This window comes from Alligator mississippiensis, chromosome 1 (genome assembly GCF_030867095.1).
Source record: "Alligator mississippiensis isolate rAllMis1 chromosome 1, rAllMis1, whole genome shotgun sequence".
Lineage (NCBI taxonomy): Eukaryota > Metazoa > Chordata > Crocodylia > Alligatoridae > Alligator > Alligator mississippiensis.
This window is the reverse complement of record NC_081824.1, coordinates 947,957-973,278: the sequence shown is the minus strand read 5'-3', so window position 1 is coordinate 973,278 and position 25,322 is coordinate 947,957. Positions and strand designations below refer to the sequence as shown.

The 25,322-nt window shown below is 48.5% G+C and overlaps 1 protein-coding gene across 13 annotated transcripts in view; it reads left to right on the top strand.

Annotated features, from left to right (window-relative positions):
• Nucleotides 1–25,322, top strand: part of DTNB (dystrobrevin beta) — a 296,518-nt gene that overhangs the window by 50,671 nt on the left and 220,525 nt on the right. For all 13 annotated transcript variants that reach the window (XR_009462220.1, XM_019497687.2, XM_019497682.2 and 10 more), the window contains 2 exons: nucleotides 15,699–15,853; nucleotides 19,426–19,531. Coding sequence is in view for 12 of the 13 variants with exons in the window: in XM_019497687.2 (XP_019353232.1) it covers nucleotides 15,699–15,853; nucleotides 19,426–19,531 (261 nt within the window). In the remaining variant the exon portion in view is untranslated. The remainder of the gene's footprint in view (nucleotides 1–15,698; nucleotides 15,854–19,425; nucleotides 19,532–25,322) is intronic.

The following is a 25,322-nucleotide window of genomic DNA, read 5'->3' as shown; positions in this document are numbered from 1 at the left end:
CTGCCCCTGCTCTTAGCCCAAGATCTTGCCAATATCTCCATAGCAAATATTGATGCCATCTGGCATGAACTTTCCTCCTTTCTATCCCCATCTGCTCCACTTTTTCCCTTTGCTGATCTCCATTTAGTCTCCATTCTTCCCCTTCTGTTCATTGTTACTGTTCATCACCTGGATCCTTTTCTTCAACATTTAGATACTCCACTGCCTTATCCAGATTAAAATATCTTGTTTCCCCTCTTTTATCCAACCCAGACTTGCCTCTCTGTTTACCCGTGCCCTTCTTGCTTTTGCTGTGGCTCTCCAATGTGCAGTCTGCTTTTACTGCCTTCGAGTGTTTTTGCAAGTGAAAGCATTAAGGAAACAAATCGACTCAGTCCTTTCAGAGGTCCAGTAAAAATCATTTTTGATTTGGCTTAGGTGCAAACATTTAAAAACATATAATAACTTGTAGCACACGTATAGATTCATAGATGTTAGGGTTGGAAGAGACCTCAGTAGGTCATCGAGTCTGACCCTCTGCCCTGGGCAGGAAAGAGTGCTGGGGTCGGACGACCCCAGCCAGGTGCTTGGCCAGGCTCCTCTTGAAGACCCCCAGGGTAGGGGAGAGCACCACCTCCCTTGGGAGCCCGTTCCAGACCTTGGTCACTCGAACTGGGAAGAAGTTCTTCCTAATGTCCAGTCTAAATCTGCTCTCCATCAATTTGTGGCCGTTGTTCCTAGTTACTCCAGGGGGTGCCCTGGTAAATAGAGCATCTCCTATTCCCTGCTGCCCTCCCCCGATGAATTTATAGGCAGCCACAGGGTCACCTCTCAGCCTTTTCTTGCGAAGGCTGAAGAGCACCAGGCCCCTCAGTCTCTCCTTGTAGGGCCTTGCCTGCAGGCCACTGACCATATGAGTGGCCTCCTCTGGACCCTCTCAAGATTCTCCGCATCCCTCCTGAAGTGCAGCGCCCAGAACTGGACACAGTACTCCAGCTGCAGCCTGACCAGTGCCGCATAGAGGGGGAGGATCACCTCCTTGGACCTGGTTGTCATGCATCTGCTAATGCATGATAAAGTGTGGTTAGCCTTGTTGATCACTTCGTCACACTGACGACTCACATTCATCGTGGAGTCAACTATGACTCCAAGATCCCTTTCTGCTGCTGTGCTGCTGAGAAGGTCCTCCCCCAGCCTGTAAGTGTGTTGGTGATTCTTTTTGCCCATGTACAGCACTTTGTATTTGTCTTTGTTGAACTGCATCCGATTTTGTTCTGCCCATTTTTCCACCTGTCCAGATCCACCTGGATCCGTTCCCTACCCTCTGTTGTGTTAACTTTGCCCCATAATTTTACCCCTCAGCCAATTTACCACCCACCTGACCATGTAATCATCTACATCACAGCTGCTCAGTTTATTTACGAGAACCGAATGCGATACCTCATCGATGGCCTTCTTAAAGTCTAGGGAGATGACCTCTACCTCGACTCCTGCATCTAAGCGTTTTGTGTCAGGCAGGATCTACCTGCAGTGAACCCATACTGATTTCCTTTCAGCATTAGTTCCCCTGCTGGGCTCCCACAAATGTGATCCTTAATGATTTTTTCCAGAGTTTTCCCGAGGATGGGGGTGAGGACGCAATACACGTCCTCAACAAACAGCACGGGGTCAGAGGAGGGGCAGACTGAAGTGCTCTGGGTCAGAATACAAGGGGGTCGGAGGGGAAAGGAACTTAGTGGTGGGGGTCTGCTACAGACCACCCAACCAGGGGGAAGAGCTGGACCGGGAATTCTCAGGTCAGCTCACAGAGGCAGTTAAGTCAAGGGACGTGGTCGTCATGGGTGACCTAAACTATCCAGATATCTGCTGGGAAGAGCAGTCAGCCAGGTCAGACCACTCACGTAGGTTCCTAGCCGGGATACAGGACCTCCATCTAACCCAGAAGCTGCACAGTCCCACAGGGGAAATGCCTTGCTGGACCTGGTCCTGGCCACAGGCGATGACCTGGTAAGGGAATTGCGGGTTCTTGACCACCTGGGCAATAGCAACCATCGCCTACTGGAATTCACCATCCAGCGCAGGGTGTCAAAGGCCTGCAGCAAGGCAGCAGCCCTGGACTTCAGGAGGGTGGATTTCAATGAGTTAAGGAGACTAGTCAGGGAGGAACTGAGGTCCCGGAGGGGAGGGGAGTTGGGAGTCCAGGAACAGCGGTCGTTCCTTAAGGAGACGATCCTCCAAGCCCAAAGGGTGACAGTCCCAATGAGAATCAAAGGGGGCAGGAGTGCTTGGAAGCCCCCATGGCTCACCAAAGGCATTCAGGAACGCCTGAAAGATAAAAAGGAGGCGTACACCCAGTGGAAGGGAGGGGCTATCACCAAGGAGGATTACACCTCCATTGTTCGGGACTATAGCGGGGCTATTAGGAAGGCTAAGGCGGAGACAGAACTGGGACTAGCGACCCAGATCAAAGATAACAAGAAGTCCTTTTTTAAATACAAAGGCGGTAAAAAGAAAGCACTGGGTAACGTGGGGCCCCTGCAGGACATGCCTGGCAATCTGGTGGTTGCACCAGATGGTAAAGGTGACCTCTTTAACAAATTCTTTGCCTCCATTTTTCTGAGCAGGTACTGGGACATCCCTGCCACTGGGATTCAGGATGGACTCAGGAGAGGCACAGCCAGGCCCAGGGTCAGTGAGGATCTAGTTAGGGAACTTCTGGTGGGGCTGGACGTGGTCAAGTCAGCAGGTTCAGATGATCTCCACCCCAGGGTGCTGAGGGAATTAGCAGAGGACATTGCGGGACGCCTGGCACGGCTTTATGAGCACTCGTGCTGCTCTGGCCAGGTGCCAGAGGACTGGAAAAGGGCCAGTGTGGTCCCCATTTTCAAAAAGGGGAGGAAGGAGGACCCAGGAAACTATAGGCCTGTTAGACTTACCTCGGTCCTGGACAAGCTCTTCGAGAGAATTATCCAGGAGCACATCTGAGAGGGGCCAGCAGGGGGGTTATGCTTCAGGGCAATTAACATGGGTTCATTAGAGGCAGGTCCTGTCAGACTGACCTGGTAGCCTTCTATGACCAGGTCACAAAATCCTTGGATGCAGGTGTCATGGTGGACGTAGTCTTTCTGGACTTTAGGAAGGCCTTCGACACTGTCTGTCACCCCATTCTGATTAAAAAAACTAGGAGACTGTTGCATCGACACCTACACAGTCAGATGGGTTGCCAACTGGCTGGAGGTCCGCATCCAGATAGTGGTGGTGGATGGGTAATTTTTGACCTGGAGGGATGTGGGCAGTGGGGTCCCCCAGGACTCAGTCCTCAGGCCTGCACTGTTCAACATCTTCATCAGTGACTTGGACACAGGGGTGAAAACACCTTGTTCAAGTTCACAGATGGCACTAAGATGTGGGGAGAAGTGGGCACGTGAGAATGGAGGGACAGGCTACAACTAGATCTGGACAGGCCACAGGGGTGGGCAGATGAGAACAGGATGGGTTTCAACACTGGCGAGTGCAAGGTGCTGCACCTGGGGAGGAAGAACCAGCAGCACACCTACAGGCTGGGGAACTCCCTTCTCATCAGTGCAGAGGCAGAAAAAGATCTTGGAGTCATTATTGACTCGAAGATGAACATGGGCCAGCAATGTGGGGACACGGTCAGGAAGGCTATAACCGCACCTTGTCATGCATCCACAGATACATCATGAGCAGGTCCAAGGAGGTGATCCTCCCCCTCTACGTGACACTGGTCAGGCCGCAGGTGGAGTACTGCGTTCAGTTCTGGGCGCCGCACTGCAGGAGGGATGTGGATAGCACTGAGAGGGTCCAGAGGAGGGCCACTCGCATGATCCGGGGGCAGCAGGGCAGGCCCTACGAGGAGAGGTGATGGGACCTGAACCTGTTCAGTCTCCACAAGAGAAGGCTGAGGGGGGGATCTCGTGGCCTGTTACAAACTAGTCAGGGGGACCAGCAGGCATTGGGGGAGTCCCTGTTCCCCCGAGCACTCCCAGGAGTGACTAGAAATAATGGTCACAAGCTGGCAGAGGGTAGATTCAGGTAGACATCAGGAGGCACATCCCTCCTGAAGTGCCGCGCCCCAAACTGGACGCAGTACTCCAGCTGCGGCCTGACCAGTGTCGCATAGAGGGGGAGGATCACCTCCTTGGACCTGCTCATGATGTATCTGTGGATGCACGACAAGGTGCGGTTGGCCTTCCTGACTGCATCCCCACACTGTCGGCCCATGTTCGTTTTGTAACTAGTAGAGTGGAAGTGCTAGACTTTAGGAAGGCTGACTTCAGCGAGCTCAGGCGTGTAGTCAATGATGCACTGCCGGGTAAGAGATTTTGTGAGATGGGAGCCCAGGAAGGGTGGCTGTGCCTTAAGGAAGCGATACTTCGGGCACAGAGGGAGACAATCCCGATAAGGGGGAAAGGGACCAAGAGGCTTCCTGGGCTGACCAGAGAAATCCAGAGCAGCCTAAGGGCAAAAGGGGGGGCATATAAGCAGTGGAAACAGGGCGAGATTACTAAAGAGGAGTATACCTCCTCAGCTTACAGTTGTAGGGAGGCAGTTAGAAAGGCCAAAGCTACCATGGAGCTGAGGATGGCATCCCAAGTTAAGGATAACAAAAAATTGTTTTTCAGATATATAGGGAGTAAAAGGAAGGCCCAGGGCGGTATAGGACCACTACTGAATGGGCAAAAGCAATTGGTGATGGACAGGGGGGACAAGGCTGAACTCTTCAACGAGTGCTTTGCCTCAGTGTTCCTAAACGAGGGGCAAGACAAGTCTCACAATGGGATCACAGAGAGACAACAGCAGGGCGCCAGACCACCAAGCATTGACCCTGGGATGGTGCAGAGTAACTTGGAAGGACTGGATGCGTTTAAGTCGGCAGGCCCAGACGAGCTCCATCCAAGGGTGCTGAAGGCACTGGCTGATGTAATTGCACAGCCACTAGCAAGAATATTTGAACACTTGTGGTGCATGGACCAGGTCCCGGAGGACTGGAAAAGGGCCATTGTGGTCCCTATTTTCACGAAGGGGAGGAGGGAGGATCCAGGCAACTATAGGCCAATCAGTCTCACCTCCATCCTTGGCAAAGTCTTTGAAAAGATCATTAAGGCTCATATATGTGAGACCCCAGCAGAAAAAATTATGCTGAGGGGAAACCAGCACGGGTTCGTGGCAGGCAGATCATGCCTGACCAATCTAGTCTCTTTCTATGACCAGGTTACAAAACACCTGGACGCAGGAGTAGGGGTAGGCATCGTCTACTTAGACTTCAGGAAGGCCTTCGATACTGTATCCCACCCCATACTGGTGAACAAGTTAAGAGGCTGTGACTTGGATGACTACACAGTCCGGTGGGTGGCGAATTGGCTACAGGGTCACACCCAGGAAGTCGTGGTGGATGGGTCGGTCTCGACCTGGAAGGGTGTGGGCAGTGGGGTCCCGCAGGGCTCGGTCCTTGGACCAATACTCTTTAATGTCTTCATCAGCGACTTGGACGAGGGAGTGAAGTGTACTCTGTCCAAGTTTGTGGATGACACAAAACTGTGGGGAGAAGTGGACACGCCGGAGGGCAGGGAACAGCTGCAGGCAGATCTGGACAGGTTGGACAAGTGGGCAGAAAACAACAGGATGCAGTTCAACAAGGAGAAATGCAAAGTGCTGCACCTAGGGAGGAAAAATGTCCAGCACACCTACAGCCTAGGGAATGACCTGCTGGGTGGCACGGAAGTGGAAAGGGATCTTGGAGTCCTAGTGGACTCCAAGATGAACATGAGCCGGCAGTGTGACGAAGCCATCAGAAAAGCCAATGGCACTTTATCGTGCATCAGCAGATGCATGACAAATAGGTCCAAGGAGGTGATACTTCCCCTCTATCGGGCGCTGGTCAGACCGCAGTTGGAGTACTGCGTGCAATTCTGGGCGCCACACTTCAAGAGAGATGCGGATAACCTGGAGAGGGTCCAGCGAAGGGCCACTCGTATGGTCAAGGGCCTGCAGGCCAAGCCCTATGAGGAGAGACTGGGACACCTGGACCTCTTCAGCCTCCGCAAGAGAAGGTTGAGAGGCGACTTTGTGGCTGCCTATAAGTTCATCACGGGGGCACAGAAGGGAATTGGTGAGGCTCTACTCACCAAGGCGCCCCCAGGGGTTACAAGAAACAATGGCCACAAGCTAGCAGAGAGCAGATTTCGACTGGACATTAGGCAGAACTTTTTCACAGTTCGAGTGGCCAAGGTGTGGAACGGGCTCCCAAGGGAGGTGGTGCTCTCCCCTACCCTGGGGGTCTTCAAGAGGAGGTTAGATGAGTATCTAGCTGGGGTGATCTAGACCCAGCACTCTTTCCTGCCTATGCAGGGGGTCGGACTCGATGCTCTATTGAGGTCCCTTCCGACCCTAACATCTACAAATCCATGAATCCTTTTTTACCTCTGCACTGACGAGAAGGGAGCTCCCCAGCCTGTAGGTGTGCTGCTGGTTCTTCCTCCTCAGGTGCAGCACCTTGCACTTGTCAGTGTTGAAACCCATCCTGTTCTCATCTGCCCACCGCTGTAACCTGTCTAGGTCCAATTGCAGCCTATTCCTCCCTTCTAGCGTGCCCACATCCCCTCACATCTTAGTGTCATCTGCGAATTTGAACAGGGTCCTTTTTACACCCCCTCATCCAAGTCGCTGATGAAGATGTTGAACAGTGTGGGCCCGAGGACCGAGCCCTGGGGGGCCCCACTGCCCACATCCCTCCAGGTCGAAAATGACCCATCCACCACCACTCTCTGGGTGTGACCCTCCAGCCAATTTGCCACCCACCTGACTGTGTAGGCGTTGACACCACAGTCTCCTAGTTTTTTTTAATAATAAAAATGGGGTGAGAGACGGTGTCGAAGGCCTTCCTGAAGTCCAGAAAGACTACGTCCACTGCAATACCTACATCCAAGGATTTTGTGACCTGGTCGTAGAAGGCCACCAGGTTGGTCTGACAGGACCTGCCTCTAATGAACCCATGTTGGTTGCCCCTGAGCATAACCTCCCCTGCCGGCCCCTCGCGGACGTGTGCCAGGATAGAATCATAGAAGTCGGGTCGGGCGGGACCTTGTAGATCTTCAGGTCCGACCCCCTGCCTGGGCAGGAGGGAAACTGGGCTCAAATGACCCCAGCCAGGCATCGAGCCACTTCTTAAAGACCCCCAGGGTTGGAGCCAGCACCACTTCCTGTGGAAGTTGGTTCCAGATCCTAGCTGCCCTGACTGTGAAGTAGTTCCTACAGATGTCTAATCTCAACCTACTCTCCAACAACTTGTGGCCGTTATTCCTTGTTATCCCGGGGGGCACCGGGGGAAACAAGGTCTCCCCCAAACCCTTCTTGTCCCCCCTAGTGAGTTTATAGACAGCCACTACATCCCCCTTCAGGCTTCTCTTGTGGAGGCTGAACAGGTTCAGGTCCCTCAGCCTCTCCTCGTAGGGCCTGCCCTGCTGTCCCGAGATCATGCGGGTGGCCTCCTCTGGACCCTCTCCATGTGGTCCACACATCCCTCTCGAGGTGGGGTGCCCAGAACTGGACACAGTACTCCAGCTGCGGCCTGACCAGTGTCGCGTAGACGGGGAGGATCACCTCCTTGGGCCTACTCGAGATACACCTGTGGATGCATGATAGGGTCCAGTTAGCCCTGCCGACCGTGACCTCGCATTGTCGACCCATGTTCATCTTGGAGTTGGTGATGACTCCAAGATCCCTTTCTGCCTCCGTGCTCTCAAGATGGGAGTTTCCCATCTTACAAGTGTGCTGCTGGTTACTACTGCCCCGGCGCAGCTCCCTGCACTTGTCCATATTGAAACACATCCTGTTTTTGTTAGCCCACCCTTGCAACCTATCCAGGTCTTGCTGCAGTCTTTCCCTCCCTGCTAACATGCCCACCTCACCCCAAATTTTGGTATCATCAGCGAATTTGAACAGGTTGCTTTTCACCCCGTTGTCCAAATTGCTGATAAAGAAATTGAACAGCACGGGCCCAAGGACCGAGCCCTGGGGGACTCCGCTGCCCACTTCCCCTCAGGTCGAATATGACCCGTTCACCACCACCCTCTGAGTACGACCCTTCAGCCAATTTGCAATCCATCTGACTGTGTAGGCATCGATGCCACAGTCGCCTAGTTTTTTAATGAGGATGGGGTGGGAGACAGTGTCAAAGGCCTTGCTGAAGTCCAGAAAGACTACATCCACGGCGACACCTGCATCCAATGCTTTTGTGACCTGATCATAAAAGGCAATCAGGTTGGTCTGACATGACCTGCCCCTAATGAAACCGTGCTGGTTGCCCTGGAGCATCATCCCCGATGCCGGCCCATCACAGATGTGCTCCTTGATGATCTTCTCAAAGAGTTTCCCCAGGATTGAGGTAAGACTGACCGGCCTATAGTTGCCCGGGTCCTCCCTCCTCCCTTTTTTAAAGATGGGGACCACATTGGCTATCTTCCAATCATCTGGCACCTGGCCCGAGCGCCACGAGCGCTCGTACAGCCGTGCCAAGGGCCCTGCAATAACCCCTGCTAGCTCCCTCAACACCCTGGGGTGGAGAGCATCTGGACCTGCTGACCTGAACACGTCCAGCCCCTCCAGAAGCTCTCTAACCCAGTCCTCCTCAACCTTAGGTCTTGAGGCGTTCCCCTCGAGTCCGTCTTGAATCCTGGTGGGGGAGTCCCGGTCCCTGCACAAGAAAACGGAGGTGAAGAATTTGTTAAAGAGGTCTGCCTTCTCCTCTGGCACAACCACCAGATTGCCCAGCGCATCTTGCAGGGGCCCCACATTTCCCGGTGCCTTCTTCATCCTCCCTATATATTTGAAAAAGGACTTTTTATTATCTTTGATCTTGGATGCTAGTCCTAGCTCTATGTCCGCCTTAGCTTTCCTAACAGCCCCCTACAGGCCTGAGCAGTGGAGGTATACTCTTCTTTGGAGATAGCACCCCCTTCCACCAGGTGTACGCCACCTTTTTGGTAACCAGGCATTCCCGGACGTCCTTGGTGAGCCAGGGAGGCTTTTGGGCACTCTTGCCCCCCTTGCTTCTTGTTGGGATTGTCACCCCTTGGGCTCCGAGTATCGTCTCCTTAAGGAACGACCACTCATCTTGGGCACCGAGTTCCCTGCCCTCAAGAACCCCAGCGCCTCTCCCACCAATCTCCTCAACTCGTTGAAGTTGGCCCTCTTGAAGTCTAGGGCTGCCGCCTTGCTGCAGGCCCTTGTCACCCTGCGCTGGGTGGTGAATTCCAGCAAGCGATGATCGCTGTCACCCAGGTGGTCCAGGACCTGGAGCCCCCTTACCAGATCATCGCCTGTGGCGAGGATAATTCTCTCAAAAAGCTTACCCAGGACCAAGGTAAGACTGACTGGCCTATAGTTTCCTGGGTCCTCCTTCCTCCCTTTTTTGAAAATGAGAACCACATTGGCCCTTTTCCAGTCCAACCACAAGACATAACACCCAAACCTGCCACAGGTAAAGCAAGGGGACTACACCAGCCAACAGGCTGTTGTTGCCAAGATTGTTAAGAAACGTATGAGAGATCCAAGAAGAGAGCCATGCCCCCCGGCTACAGAGGAAGGCAACCCCCCCCCCCCCCCCAAGGTCATACCAGTCTGACCATGGGGTAAAATAACTTTCTGACCCCAAATATGATGATAGGAGCAAGACCCTCCAGCCGGCAACTTCTGGGTTTGAGACCCAGAAGCAGCATTGGCACGTCCCAGTCACCACCCCCATCCTGGGCTGCAGCCAACACTCAATGCCTCGGAGGAGGGCTTAGCCCCTCAGATGCACTTAGCAGCAGGAGGGGGAGCTATTCTCTCCTGGCGCCGTGTGGCAACCAGCTAAGCCCAGTAGTGTGGCAAATTCCGTAGGAGAACATACATTCATAGAGAAGTAGGGCTGGAAGGGACTTCTGCAGGTCATCTAGTCCAACCCCCTGCCTGAAGCAGGATAATCCTTATCCAGACCATCCCATACAAACCTTACTCTAAACTCTACATAAGACTGCCATCAACCCATGCTGGGTGCTTGTTGTTTTCATTGCTGCTGTCCTTGTTGGGTGTGACTGATGTGTGACAATGTTGAAATCTCAAGAACTGAGAAAGAATCACAGACAGTGAGGGTGGAAGGGAGCTCAGGAGGTCACATCTAGTCCAACCCCTGCTCAAAGCAGGACCAGCCCCAACTACATCATCCCAGCCAGGGCTTTGTCTAGCCGGGCTTTGAAAACCTCCAAGGGTGGAGAGTCCCACCTAGTGAGAAAATTTTCCCTAACGTCTAACCTCAACTTCCCTTGCTGCAACTTGAGGCTGTTGCTCCTTGTCCTGTCCTCTGCCCCCACTGAGACCAGTCCAGCTCCATGCTCTTTGCAGCCCCCCTGCAGGGAGTGAAGACTGCTATTAAGTCTGTTTTCAGTCCCATCTTGTCTAGACTAAATGAGCCCAGTTCTCTCAGTCTTTCCTCATAATAAGTCATGTTCCTCAGCCCCCTCACCATTTTCATTGCCCTCCACTGGACTCTCTCCAACTTGTCCACATCCTTTCTGTAGTGGTGGCCCACAGCTGGACACAGGACTCCAGATGTGGCCTCCGCAGTGCTGAATAGAGGGGAAGAATCACTGCCCTCAATCTGCTGGCAACGCTCCTACCGATGCAGCCCAGGATGCTGGTAGCCTTCTTGGCACCAAGGGCACACTGCTGGCTCCTGTTCAGCGTCTTGCCCCGCGTCACCGTCAGGTCCTTTTCTGCACAGCTGCTGCCTGCAAATTTGCTGGCAAAAGTTGCAGCCAAGAGATTCCAGTACTAATCTTGTCTTAAAGAATGACCACAGGCTCAGTTTGTGGCAAAGATTCAGCCACGTTTATTGTTTACAGCCAGAGCCCTAACCCGTTTTGGCCTAGCCAGTATGTCAGACCAGGCGTTAATGTATTTGTGCCTGTGACAGAGTAGTTGGCACGACACCGCTCAGGCTCCCCTAGGCCACTGCAACAGTCCCAGTCTTTCCAACCCTCCTTTTATACAGTGATCAAAACAAATGACGTATTATATTCCATTTATATCTTGATTATCTTAAACCATCCTGTACCATGGGCTTGTTTTACATCCTGGTCTGGGTGCTCCCATTCCAGCCTTATTATCCTGGTACTTGGCTGTCCTACTCTTTGTACAGCCATCTGCCCCTCCTCGATGTTCCAGTGAGGCCTCCGTTCCCCTTCTTTTTGTCGTCTTATAGTGGACGATGGTCGTAGCTTAAGGGGGCGATCCTCCAGGCCCAAAGGATAACAGCCCCTGAGAGAAGCAAGGGGAGTAAGAGTGCTCAGAAACCCCCTTGGCTCAGCAAGGGCATCCAGCAATGCCTAAGGACTAAAAGGGGGCGTACAACCAGTGGAAGGGAGGAGCTATCACCAAGGAGGAGTACTCCTCCTCGGCCCGGGAGTGTAGGAGGGCTACTAGGAAGGCCAAGGCAGAGATGGAGCTCAGGCTAGCGTCCAGGATTAAGGACAACAAAAAGTTCTTTTTCAAGTACATTGGGAGCAAGAAGAGGGCACCAGGCAATGTAGGGTCCCTGGAAGACACAAACGGTAATCTGGTGGCCACGCCAGACAAGAAAGCTGATATTTTTAACAGTTTCTTTGCCTCTGTTTTCCTGAATAGGGACTGGGATATCCCACCTACCAGAGGTAGGGACAGTCTTGGGGATAGCTCTTATCAAGCCTTCAGTCAGCGCAGGTGTAGTTAGGGATCTTCTGGAAGGGCTAGACATTTTTAAATCTGCAGGTCCAGATGCCCTCCACCCAAGGGTGTTGAGGGAGCTGGCAGGGATCATCGTGGAGCCCTTGGCCCGGCTGTATGAGCATTTGTGGTCATCTGGCCAGGTGCCGGGAGATTGGAAACTGGCTAATGCGGTCCCCATTTTCAAGAAGGGGAGGAAGCAGGACCCAGGTAACTATCGGCCTGTAAGCCTCACCTCGGTGCTCGGGAAGCTCTTGGAGAGGATCATCCAGGAGCACATCTGTGGGGGGCTGCAGGGGAGATCATGCTCAGGGGCAACCGGCATGGGTTCATCAAAGGCAGGTCCTTCCAGACCAACCTAATTGCCTTTTATGACCAAGTAACTAAATCCTGGATGATGGTGTTGCCATGGACGTAGTCTTCGTAGACTTTAAGAAGGCTTTTGACACCATCTGTTACCCCATCCCCATCAATAAATTAAGCGACTGCGGCATTGATGCCTGCACAGTTGGATGGGTAAAAAACTGGCTGATGGGGTGCACCCAGAGAGTAGTGGTGGACGGGTTGTACTCAGCCTGGCGAGATGTGAGCAGTGGGGTCCCCCAGGGCTCGGTCCTCGGGCCCGCACTGTTTAACATCTTCATCGGCGACTTGGACAGGGGGGTGGAAAGCACGCTGTCCAAGTTTGCTGATGACACTAAGATGTGGGGCGAGGCAGACACACTTGAAGGGAGAGAGAGGCTGCAACAAGATTTAGACAGACTACAAAAGTGGGCAGATGAGAATAGGATGGGGTTCAACACAGACAAGTGCAGGGTGCTGCACTGGGGAGAAGGAATCCACAGCACACATACAGGCTGGGGAGTTCCCTTCTTGAAAGCACAGAGGCGGAAAGGGATCTCGGAGTCATTACTGACTCCAAGATGAACATGAGCCGCCAATGCGAGACTGCAGCCAGCAAGGCCAGCCGTACCTTGTCATCCATCCAAAGATGCATTTCGAGCCGGTCCAGAGAGGTGATCCTCCCCGTCTACGCGACTTTGGTCAGGCCGCAGGTGGAGTACTGCGTCCAGTACTGGGCGCCGCACTTCAGGAGGGATGTGGCCAGCATGGAGAGGGCTCAGAGGAGGCCACCCGCTTGGTGCGAGGGCAGCAGGACAGGCCCTACAAGGAGAGACTGAAGGACCTGAACCTGTTCAGCCTCAGCAAGAGGAGGCTGAGGGGGGACCTGGTGGCTGCCTACAAGCTCATCGGGGGGATCAACAGCAAACAGGCAGAGTTCTTTTCTCCCCAGCACCACCTGGGGTGATGAGCAACAACGGTCATAAGCTGATGGAGAATAGGTTTAGGCTGGAGATCAGAAGGCAATATTTTACAGTTCGGGTGGCCAAAATCTGGAACCAACTTCCCAGGGAAGTGGTCCTCGCCCCTACCTTGGGCAAATTGAAGAGGAGGTTGGATGATCACCTGCCTGGGGTCTTGTGACCCCGGCATTCATTCCTGCCTGTGGCGGCAGGCCAGGCTAGGTGATCTGTTCAGGTCCCTCCTGACCCTAGCTAGTATGAAAATATGAAACTACCCATCATCCTGGAAAAACACAATATACAGGCCAAAGGTAACTCAGTGGGGTACACACTGTGTTGAGGTTATACCCTTTTATACATTCATGCCATCTGTCTACACTTGTGATCAGCTTTTCCTCTTCCAGATGCCTGCAAGTGGTCTTCCTTAGGATATGTTGCAGTAACTTCCTGGGTACTGATGTGAGGCCAGCTGGTTTGTAGTTCCCTTGTAATCTTGTTCCAAAAAAATGCCTGAACTGTTTTAAAAGAAACTCATATCACTCCCTCCCCTGCCCCCCCCCCAAAAAAAAAAAAAAAAAGGCCTGAAGCAGGTGCCCAGCATCGAAAGCTTGAAGTTGAACGGTTAACGCTTGGGGTGCAGTTATGAGTAGCTGAAAAGCAGGTTGCATGGGAAATGCCAGGCATCTTTACCTAGGAGGTAACTGTCAGCGCAGTCTGTAATGATCATCTAAGTGTTGTCATGTAGAATGAGCCAGTTTAGGTTGCACGAGCTGTCTTTTTTATTTCTGTAGTTGCTGGCTTCCATGCTTTATTTTAAAGGCATAATTTACTCTTTTTGATTCAATCATAGATAAAATAGAAGAAAATAGAAAATAGATGGTCACTCCCCTCCCTTTGGTGCAGTGCAACATCCCCCTTTTCTTCCTCCCACTCCTCTGCCCAGGCTGTGGGCTCCCTGGAGCAGAGTTGCTAACTGTCCATAAATTTAGGGACACTCAGTAAAATATGAGGCTAAAAGCACCTGTCCCTAATGTCCAGAACAGCTTATCTGTCAGACTGAGCATTATTTATGTTGAAGAAAGCTATGTTAGGCTGCAAATTTTTAAATATTTTAAGGCAGGGGTGTAAAACACATCTGGTGCCATGGGCATCATATCTTGATGCTACTTCGTTCTTATATACCAGATAATTTTTACTGCCTCACTGATTTCCCTGTCCAATTTACCTCACTGTTCAAATGAAAATGCAAATCAGACCATGCAGATTTGGACCATGTATATAATTCTTCAGTTTAGTTCCTGCCCTGACCAAGCTCTCCCATTTATCCCTTACTTTTCCTTGCATCATAAGTGACAAGGCTGCACCTTCTTAGGTTGTCCTTTTCATGGCCTCCTGTGACGTTTCTCAGCTCCAAGCGCAGATTTCTTAGCGGTGGTGCTAACCTCCGGCCCCCGGGCTCAGTCTGCTTTATGGACCATGTCATCTAGCTCACAGCGTCTCCCACAGGGCCAGAAATCTGGCAGTGGCTGGGGGAGTGATGGCAGCCTTTATTGCCATTGCTTCTGGCAATTAAGGCTGCAGCTTCTCCCCTGCCACCCATGGGACGCTGGGCAGGCCGGATAACACAGCCCTGCAGGGTCACTCTGTGGGTGGATCAGACCTGAAGACTGACCCTGACTCTGGGATCTGGGCTATGGACTGGCCCCTCGGGGTTGAAAAGTTAAGCACCGCTGTCTTAAATCATGGCTTCATGAATGTGAAAGCAAAGCTTGGGGCATAAGCCTGGAAAACATCATATTATGGGGGCTGCAGGCAGAGAAGCAGGCTTCCTGCTGAGAGAGAGATGTGAGATTGTGAGATTTCCCTGATTTAATTCAGGGATGAAATCTACCATTGGTGGGTCAGGACGTCTAGGGGCCATCAGGTGTTTCTAACTTTTCCTAAGTTGCACTGCTTGACTTTCCATCACCTTACAGAGCTTGATTGTGGTTCTCATTTCATTATGGAACAAAGGGTGTGTTATTAAGTGTCGTGAGCGTACCCGAGGTAAAAGCCTAGTTAAGACAAAGCACTTTGTATGTTGCACATGAGTTATAGCACTCTGAGTTACGAACTGAGGGAGCCTAGAGTTTACCTGAACCTCTTTCTTCCTACTGAAGATGCACCTTGTATGGCTAAGAAGTTCCTTTGCATTTCTTTGTCTTTCCCAATGGCCCTCAAATAAAGGGCTTCTTAACCCACCTTCCTAGCCGTGGGGGTGTGTACTTCAGCCTCAAGCAATTCCAGTCGTCCCAAAGTTGTTTTCAAGTGTTATTTTCAAAATATTTTGAATAGTTTACCTTTTGAGGAAGCAAATGTTGAAGTGGAGTTATTTTTACTTAACTCTTTTTATAATACCTTCTGGCTTCTGCCTTTTTGCAGTTGGCATGTTAAGTTTTGAAGGTTTTCAGTACACTGGAAACATCTTTTGTATAAGAACAATATACAAAGTCCAGACATTGTCACTGTATATTTTATCTTGCAAACAAATAGCAGAAATGTATGTCCATTGTAGAAAGACAGTGGAACTAAAAATTGTGTTGAAAAAACAATGTTTTCCAGTAAGCTTGTATGTACTCTAAAGGTTTTACTTTTCTTTTGTTCTTCTTGTAGATGTTTTCTCCCAAATATCCGATTCCAACGGATTGATGATATTTACGAAGTTTGATCAGTTTTTGCGAGAAGTGTTAAAGCTCCCTACAGCAGTATTTGAAGGGCCTTCTTTTGGATACACGGAGCATTCTGTGCGGACGTGTTTCCCCCAACAAGTAAGATAACAAAATGGCGTTTTTATATTGCATGGTGAACTACAGGAAATCAGTGGATTTCAGAAAGAGGTGCTATTATAGCCTGCATGCGTGTTCTTTTTAGGGTGGTATACTGTGTGTACTAAAAAAGTTTTAAGTGGACCCAAGTAATTAAAAGGAAGGGCCAACCCTTTAGACAAGACAAGGAATTGGCACAACTTTAGTGCATGATTTAAATTAGCTACTTGCAAAGGAAATTACTTTTTGTGTACTTTGATCAGAGACTTTTTAAGGGGGAAAAAAGGGAGAGGGAAACCAGCTGTTATTTTAAAGCAACGATGTTCGAGCTTTTGGCCCCATGGGCTGGATGAGTGGCATGGGGCTGAACTGCAGACTGGATTGAGTCCCATGTACCAGGATTGGGCCCTGGCGACACCACCTCCCACCCTCACTCACCAGGATTGGGCCCCGGGAGCCTGGCACTGCCCCCCTCAGCCCCACACACTGGGATTGGGCCCTGGGGCCTGGTGCTACTGCTGCCCATCGCTGCACGCTGGACTTTGGCACCCAGTCTAGCACGCTGGGCCTGAGGCTCCCTTCGGGTCTGGAAGTTTGGTAGCACGCGAGTAGTGCCACTGCTCCCCTGCCGTCAAATTTCTGGGCTCATGGGAAGCCCTGCGGGTGAGATGATGCAGCTCCGCAGAGCGTGTCTGGCTCGTGGGCTGCAGGTTGAGCACCTCTGCTTTAAAACATGAAGGAAGGATATTTTACTTCTCTCTTCAGAATTAACTGATGTGCATTAACTTCAGTGAACTGATTGTCAGTTAACTGCGTTAAGGTCTGGACCTGAGGTTTTTATACCACTTTAATTAGTTTGCTTAAAATGTGATTTAAAAAAAAAATCAAAATAATTAAATTGATATAATTAAAGGTGTGCCCACCTTGGTATTTAGGGTTGACTGAAGGTCACTATCAGTTAGTCCAAGCTTGTCTTCCCCATATTTTCATGTCACTTGTACCTGTCTTTAACAACACAGAATATTAAAACAGCAGGCAAACGGCTACTGAATGATTTTTATGGATATGCTGTGCTTCGTCTCAAAATCCCAAACTGCTTTCCCTGTACCAGTGCAGATGGTTACTGTCCCAGCACAGAAGGAAAGGTTTTAGTTTCAGTTACTGCCTGACCTCTGTAAAGAAAGATGGACTGCAGGCTGCTTTCGATGTCAGACAGCTCACTTCCTTCTTTCACCATTTCATGTTCAGAATAGTTGTTGTGTCTTCAGCTCCTTTGCTAGGCAAAGAAAATTGGATTGCAGCTGTTGACTTGAAAAACGGGTATTTGCCCAGACATACAGGGAACACAAGATTTCTGAGATTTGTTATCATCCGGAACAGTTATCAGTGTAGAGTGCTACTCTTCAGCCTCTAGACAACAAGATTATTTGTTAAAGTCTTATCGGTGCTTGCTAAATAATTTCCTATATCTAAAAGACTGGATAACCAAGGTGAGGGCTTATCAATGATAAATTTAAGAACAGAAAAGCACACACCATCTTTTCCACACGCTGGTGCTGCAAGGACTCTGAGGCTAGGGCTCACACCTCTGGTAAGCCCTCAGCGTGAACCTTTGGCCTCCTCTCATTTGCCCACATTTCTGTGAAGGATTCCTTCTCTGCCGCCAGTCGCATCAGCTGTGAGGGTGGGAGAACTGGGAGCCCCCCAAAAGACCCTTTGTGCACAGCGTTCTTTCACAATACATTTTTGCTGAGATTGTACCCCAGACTTGTACCTTAGGTAGTTTGAGGGCTCCATGTAAAACAACCTTTTCCAAATCACAGGCTGTTTTTAGAGATTCAGTTAATATACCAGGTAGCAGGAATGGCTTGGCCTTTTATTTGAAAAGGGAAAAGCCCTTGAGACAATCTCTTAAACTGTTTCATTTGTTGAGACAATAAGAGAATATGAGACTAAGAATGAGAGCGAAGGGTGGTGTGGTTCCTAGGGATATTCTAAGTAGATTTCTGCTTGTGTTGTACTTTGCCATCATTGATCTAAGACACAAATATCTGGCAGTATTTACGGCACTTTTAACCCAGGCCTGTTCACATACCGTGCATTGTGTTAAAACTGTTCCCATCATTGATATCCAGGGCAGTAACATGGAGTTCCTTTCACAACTTTCCAAAGCCGTAGGCCTTGATGGGGGCATCTGCTTCCCTTCCCTCTTAAGGAAGGGCAGTCCTTTGCTCTGCATTAGGATTGGGGTTTCCCAGCGAGTTCCACTTGGACAAGCGCTTGAAGGACGTTTGGTGTTCGCTGACATTATTTGTGAAGTCTGAAGTAAATGACTTTAAATACCTCAGAACTCATGGTAGAGGTGAATACTTTATTAAATACTTCAGCCTTCTTCACCAGCTAGTGTTAGATTGCCATCTGCATTCGGTAAGGGATCTGTACTTCTCTTGGTTTTCCTTTACTTCTCGAGTCGCCTGTCTGAGAGCAGGGAATTTGGCTTTCACTGAAAAACGAGGGAGTGGCTGGGCAGGAGCAGCTTCTTCCCTTTCCCATGTTTTTAAGGCAATCCCTGTTTTGGGCTGTTTTGTTTGTTTGCTCTCCCCCAACCCCTGCTTCCCCCACTCTGGAAGCCCAAAGCACTTTTTCCTTTTATACAGTTTTCTTAGCCCTTCTTCCAGCCTGTTGTCTCCATTTGAACGTATTTTCATCGTTTCTCTTTCATTCTTTCTCCTTTCCTAGCTTGTTTGAGTTCAAGACTATCTACAAAACAGCAGGGCCTCGGACAGGCTGTTTTCTCGTGAAATGCCATGTTATTCACCTCTCCCCAAATCTTCAGCGTTGTTCTCCACTTCCTGAGATCTTAGCACAATTCTGCCCTGCCCCATTTTCTCTTAACTTTGTCTTCTGTCTCTGGCTTGAAGAGTTCTTTCGATTATCCCTTTCCTTGTCCTCTCTTCTGGTGCTGCCGGACTGTGTTTGGATTACCTCTCTTCAGTTCTAAACAACCATCTGTCTTCAGACTCAAATACCCCCTTAAAACACGCTCTTTACCGAGACTTCCTGCTGTAACTCGCAGGGTGCATCCGGACGAGCGCGCCCATGCAGTATGCGACATTGCAGACCCGTCTGTGGCGCCACAGACAACACGTGCCATGCATGCAGGTGTTTACCACACTTCTGATTTGCAGCGTTCAGGCTTTTGACACCGGGAGATCCTGGTGTTAAAAAAAATCCCATGCCTGAAAAAAGTGGGGTGGCACACCTGGCAGCAGCGTGCGCCACCTGAAAGTGGAGCCTGGCTGGCCAGAGCCGTGCTCCAGCTGCCAGCCAGGCTCCACGCGCCAGATTGCCACCACTGCAGCCCCAGGAGGTGAGGTCCTCATCTTGTTTGTGATGTACTGTCTATTTTAGACTGAAAATCCATTGGGCAAGGCACGTGGTGGTTTGTTCTCTACAATAGTGAACATACACTAATGGTACTCACTAAAAAAATACTGAATGACTCTTTTTTTTTTTTTTTTTTTAAAGAATTGTTCTCTATCATTAATAGAGTCATGCTTTTGTCTCTCTTACAGAAAAAGATAATGCTAAACATGTTTTTAGACACATTGATGGCTGATCCACCTCCTCAGTGCCTTGTATGGCTACCTCTCATGCACAGACTTGCTCATGTTGAAAATGGTAAGTTAAACTTTCATTATGTTCAGACTTGTTATTTAGAAAAGATTATATATGCTGTCCTTTTCAATGGATCTCAGCATTTGTCTTCCTTAGTACCTAGATTGTTTTCATTGTAAATGGTCTCAGTCCCAACAGATTGTTTGGACCTACATTTCAGAGGTGCTTATCACACACAGATCCCAGTGATTTTAGTGAGAGTTGTGGGTATTCATCACTTCTGCAAATCAGAACACATAGCTAGACAGAAAATATAGTGGTACGCCAAATCAATACTAGGTAATATTGTTTTCAACTTTAATTTACAGTGCAACTTTAAAAATACATGCATATCTTCTCAAAATGAGCAAGCTCAGTCTCCATCTTTTGCAGGATTTACACTTGCATCATACTTTGCACAAGTACTATCAAGTTATGATATTGGAGGATTTCTGGATGATAATCCAGGCTGTCCTTGCTGAGTGTCTCCTAAATGTTCCAGTTATTTTCTGCTTCCCACAGTGACCTGTACGAGTGTTGAGCTCCTTCATGTCCATACAAGTTTCTTAGCTAGAAATACCAAATTGTGCCTATATAAGGAGGTATTCCTCTGAAAATTTAAAAAGGCCTTATAAACTGAGGAGAGCTTAAAGGATAGTAAGCATGTTTCTTGTAACAGGTCTTTTGATGATGTGCTTTGAATGTCAGTCCTTGTGATGTTCTGTGAGGCATGGAACTAGCCCTGCCTTTTTAGCAGTCAACTTTCTTTGGAGGCAGTCATCTTCTACAGACCAAAGCAGACCCCACGAGAAATCAAAGCTCAAAGTACTTCCTAATGATGATACTATTCTGCTTTTCATCCAGATGTTCAGTTTTCAGATAAATGCTATGATTTGTAGAGAACAGATGAGTGGTCCTGTTGCTGTTTTAACTTGTTGTGCATTTATGTATGGTAGGTATGCATGGATGATAGCTTTTTGTCCAGATTTAAACCCTGCCCTTTCTTCATCCATAATCCATAATTTCCAGCTCTTTGTCATTAGAATGAGCATCTTCCTGTCCTCTAAAAAATAAAATTAATAAAAATCCTACCCCATTCCCTATTCATCCTTTCCAACTCTCCACTCCTTGAGCTACCTACAAGAGCTGTAGTAACTTCTTCTCTGTTTGTTCCATACTCATAACCTTTGACATTTTTGCCAGAGATACTGCTGAACACTTCCTTGGGTTTAACATCCTTCTCTCCCTTGGCTTTTGTTTCACTTTCCTCTTGCTAAGTTTATCTGGACTTGTCTTGTAATCTGTATTTGGACAGCACAGTATGAGGGAGCCCCAAACTCGATGAGTCACTTCAGGAATTACTGTGATAGAAATCATTTATGGTGAATTCTCCTACTGTTGCTCCAGTTACTCCTCTACTTACTTCCTCTGTCTTGTTGAAGTCTTAGATGATTATTTGGCTGACTCTTTTTTTTTTTTAGGGTACTTCTTGGACTTGCAGAAATTTAGCCATCGATTCTATGGTGATGACTTCCAAATGTATTTCTCCACCTTGTACGCATCTCCTTGCTTTCACTCTCCTATATATGATATTTCATTTTGAAGCTTTGCTCTTCAATAAAGAAGACATGGGGACTACTATTTCTTCATAAAAGTTTGGCCATCCATTTCCTGTAACCTGAACCCCTTATTGCCCCTGTCTCGGGTTAATTCATTTTCTGTTTTGGTTTTTTTTAATCCAAGTAATGATCAACTCTGACGACTTCTACCTCAATAACATGTTAAAAATCTTTCTATTTTTCTGATCTTAGCAGATAAACTGCTTCTCCCTGCCCTAAAGATCTGTTGCCTTCATTACTACACTCCCTTCCTTTTCACTCCGTCTGATACCTGCAGCTAGCCCTCTTTACTCGCTCTGTCCATATTTTTGTGGCAAAATTTTATCTTCCTTGTCTGTCAGAAGGACTGCAGTATCCCTTTTGTGAATCCTTCCATGGATTATACCTTGAAAGCTATAGCTAAAGTCAAGCTTTTTAGTTTGACATGCAAAGTCCTGAAGACTCTACCCCCATTTATCTCATCCTTTCTCCAATGCCTATCACTTCACCCACATTGCTTCCTTAGTAGTGCCAACCTCAGTACCCTTTCCCCTCTTCCAGCTTTGTATGTTCTGCCATCACTAAACTGTTAACATCTATAGTGTGCGTACATAATGCACACGTTCTTGCTGCAGTATAGAAGCTGTGCCCATGCCAAGCTAAACTACCGTGAGAGTCTCATCCAAACTCATAGTGAAATCTCTTTCAGGATTGACCATCTGATATCTTTATGACATACTTGATATATGTTTGGTATTGCAAAAAAAAACCCCAAACCAAGAAAAAACACAAACTACCGCATCCCAAGGGACTTGCAGCTTACATTAGATTTAATATGGAATGACAGGGTGAAGAAGTAGATGATAGTTTTGTGATTAGAGATTCATCTAAAACTGGCCTAAGACTATGGATCTGGGTTTAATTCTTAGTTGAGACGGATCTATTCAGGGATTCAGATTACATGGCATTATATATTGCTATGTAATCTGAATCCTTGGCTCTGCTGAGTAAAAATGGATCATATGAGGAAGAACTACTTGAAGTGCTCAGATACAACTAATCATCAGAATTCTTGGGGAAAGTCTGGAGAAGTGAGGTAGATGAGTTTTTTAAAAAGGTAAAAAATAAGATACCAGTGAAAGCTATAATACAGGGGTTCTCAACTTTTATGTGCCCAAGGGCACACTTGAATTTAAAAGAAAAAGCAGCGGGCACCAATATGAGTATTAAAGTTTAGAATTGAGAATCCTGGATATGCGCATGGGCATGGTGTCATTTGGGGAGAGAGTAGTAAGCACCACTCTGTCACTGCATCAGTCAGTCTCATTTTGCTGGCTGTTGCGTACAGCCTGTGAAAATTTTTTTTAAGTGTTGCTGTTCTGAGTTCAGTCAGCAATGACAGCATTTTTTGGTGGAATAATGATTTTTACTGATCATGAAAATGTGTGTGATCACCTGAATAAACCTTGGGGGTGCCATGGCACCCATGGGCACCATGTTTCACGTAATCTGGGCGAATTCCCCAGGTGTTTTCTCCTGGTAGAGAAACATACCCAGAGTTGTGTGTATGGACATTTGAATGCGAAAACCCTGAATTTTGGAAAGCTTGCAGCTGAGGGGGGGCGGCTTATGCGCATATCTGTGTTAGCTCTGCAGGCTCCCTCCCTCAGTCTGCTTGGCAACAGATGGCAGCAGTGCATAGACAGCCCTGATTGGCTGACTCAGGCTACCCACAGTCAGTCTGTGGTTCCCTGTAGCACAATGTGGAGATGGTGAAGGGAACATGTTCTGTTCCCTGCTGGAGTCCAGGAAGCAACACACTGTCTTCAGGTGGGGGTGGGGTGGGGTGGGGTGGGAAGGGATGCTAGGGGGACTGCGTTTTCTTCTGAGAGAAGCCACAACGTGTAGGCATCCAGTCTCCCAGGAGAAATTCTCCTGGGAGTGACTTAACCTTGATTGCTCCCAGGTTAGCTTTCTCCAGAGTGGCTCTTTTTACTCTAGGAGAAAAAGGCTGAGTATCTGTACGCTTGTGATTTCTCCTGGGAATGCAGTGACTTTCCCAGGAGGAACTGAATGCCTGCATGAGGCCTGGGTTGACTGATTAGGCCCATTTGTGCTAATGAAAATATAGAAAGCAAAAGACTGCCTATGCCTAAAAGGTTAATCTAAGACAAGTTTCGAGAGAAAAGAATAGAGGCGGCGGCAGTGATGGCAGGGTAACAGTATTACAAGCCCCTTTTCTCATAGACTGTTGGTACGTTGTGCACTCTTGGGTGATTTGTTAAAGAGTAATCATAGCCATAGTCTCGGCTCCCGACATGCTGGTTGGCTTTGTTCACCAAGCATTGGGGTATCAATGAATCCTCGAGTATGTTTAATTTTCCAGGGCTTTTTAGATGTGGTTGGGGCAAAAGGAGGAACCGGGATTACTTCCTATGACAAGAGAGCTAGGCAAGGGTCTCGTGGGAGGATGGCATTGCCGTGGGGTGGAGTTATGGTTCTGGGGGTGGTTAGGTTTGTTGCGGTAAAATGTGTGCCTCTGAGTGAAGTGGGAGGTATATGCCTTGACTTCTCAATTACTGGCTTTTGCGGTCGTTGTATGCGTTGCGTTGGGAGATGTAACTGAGATGCAGCGTAGGGTTTTTTTCTTGCATTACTATTTATAGAATTGTATTTTTGTCTTACTTTTTTAAGCATCATGGGCTCTGGCTGGCATTGTGTATCAGCGTAGTGCAGGTCTGGGGAGCGCGCCGTGCAGGAGACAGGCAGCCGACTCGATTCCAAGACGACTCCTAACCAGCTCCTGGTGAGCCAGGGGTGCGCTCAGCCCTCAGCATGGCAGCTAGAGGTGCCGCTACCAGTAGGGTTGGGAAATATTTCTTGAGGCTAGTTTTGCAAACGTGACATTTATAAACGTGGCTCCCTGAAACACAGTCTTCGTTGGCATGCTTCTTTCTTCAGTGCTTGAAGAATGATTCTGTGTCTTTCCGTTTTATTATGGATAGAGGCATTTTGTATAGAGCTCGTTCGCTGTGGACTTGAATTCTTCATTTGGCGCGTAGATAATGTTTCTCTGATAAAACAAGTCCAGTGCACAGTGACCTAGTCTTCAGTTCTCTGTCTTGCTTTATTGATTCTTTTTCTCTACTGTTAACACTTAATTTTTCATCCTTGGACAATGTGACTCTGCAACCAGTTTTTCATGATCCCTTGTTGGTTGGCAGTATGATGCAAACTCTCTTCTTGATTGCACCTTGTCACAGTAGAGCATTTCTGTTTCCTAACTTATCCTTCCAACCAGACATTTATCTCCTTCCCTGTTTCTGCCTATTCCAATTAAAGTCCTGTAGCAGTCCTTGCTAAGGTACTTCAGCAAAGCTTGATGACATCTGGAACTGTGGAGTTTCTGTGGCCATCTCTGACTGCTCAAGTGTGCTGTAAGCGAAAAAGAAAAAAAAAAAGGTGTGGACTGAGCTTGTTCCCTTGGAGAAATCCAATTTGAAGGTAGGAAAAATCCTCTTCTCTTAAAAGAGATCACATAAAGCTTACTTATTAAAGAAATGCTATTCTAAAGAAACCCAGAACATTTATTTTGAAAAGGCATGCTTCAGTTTTCAGTTTGATGTGCAACTTAAGATGAGTATTTTGCCGTACAGTTGGCCTTTGAATCCATTTTGGTAAAATTCCAGGGAACTAGGGCCTGTGCAAGAAAGTAGAAGATATCATTACTAAAGATGACTCCTGAAGTGGAAAAAAAACTTAATGCTTATATTGTTTCTCCCTCCCTCCCTCCTTTTGTCCGTGACAAAAGAAGAAATACAAGAAAGTGTACCTAATTGCATTAAAAGAAATGATCTTCCCCTTTCCTTTACTTTCCTGTCATCCTAGCTAGGCATTGTTACCTGAATGACGAGTAAACTTGCAAGTTGGCTACTGATAAAAGAAGCAGGAAACAGGTCTCCAGCCCAGTCTTTTATTGTTTTTGCCCCAAAATACAAAAACAAACAGTTTTCCCAAAGTCTCTCTGGCTTCCTGTGACAATATAGCACAATATAGGTTCTTACCTACACTGGCTGGGGAGATCAAGGTGGGGAAGGAGAGTGGCATGCAGGTAGGCAGCAGGTCGTCTTGAATTTCGGAGTTCTCCCAATTTCCCTCCAGCCAATGCCTTATATCTGTAGAACATGAGAATAAGCCATCTAATTTGGTTTTTTTCA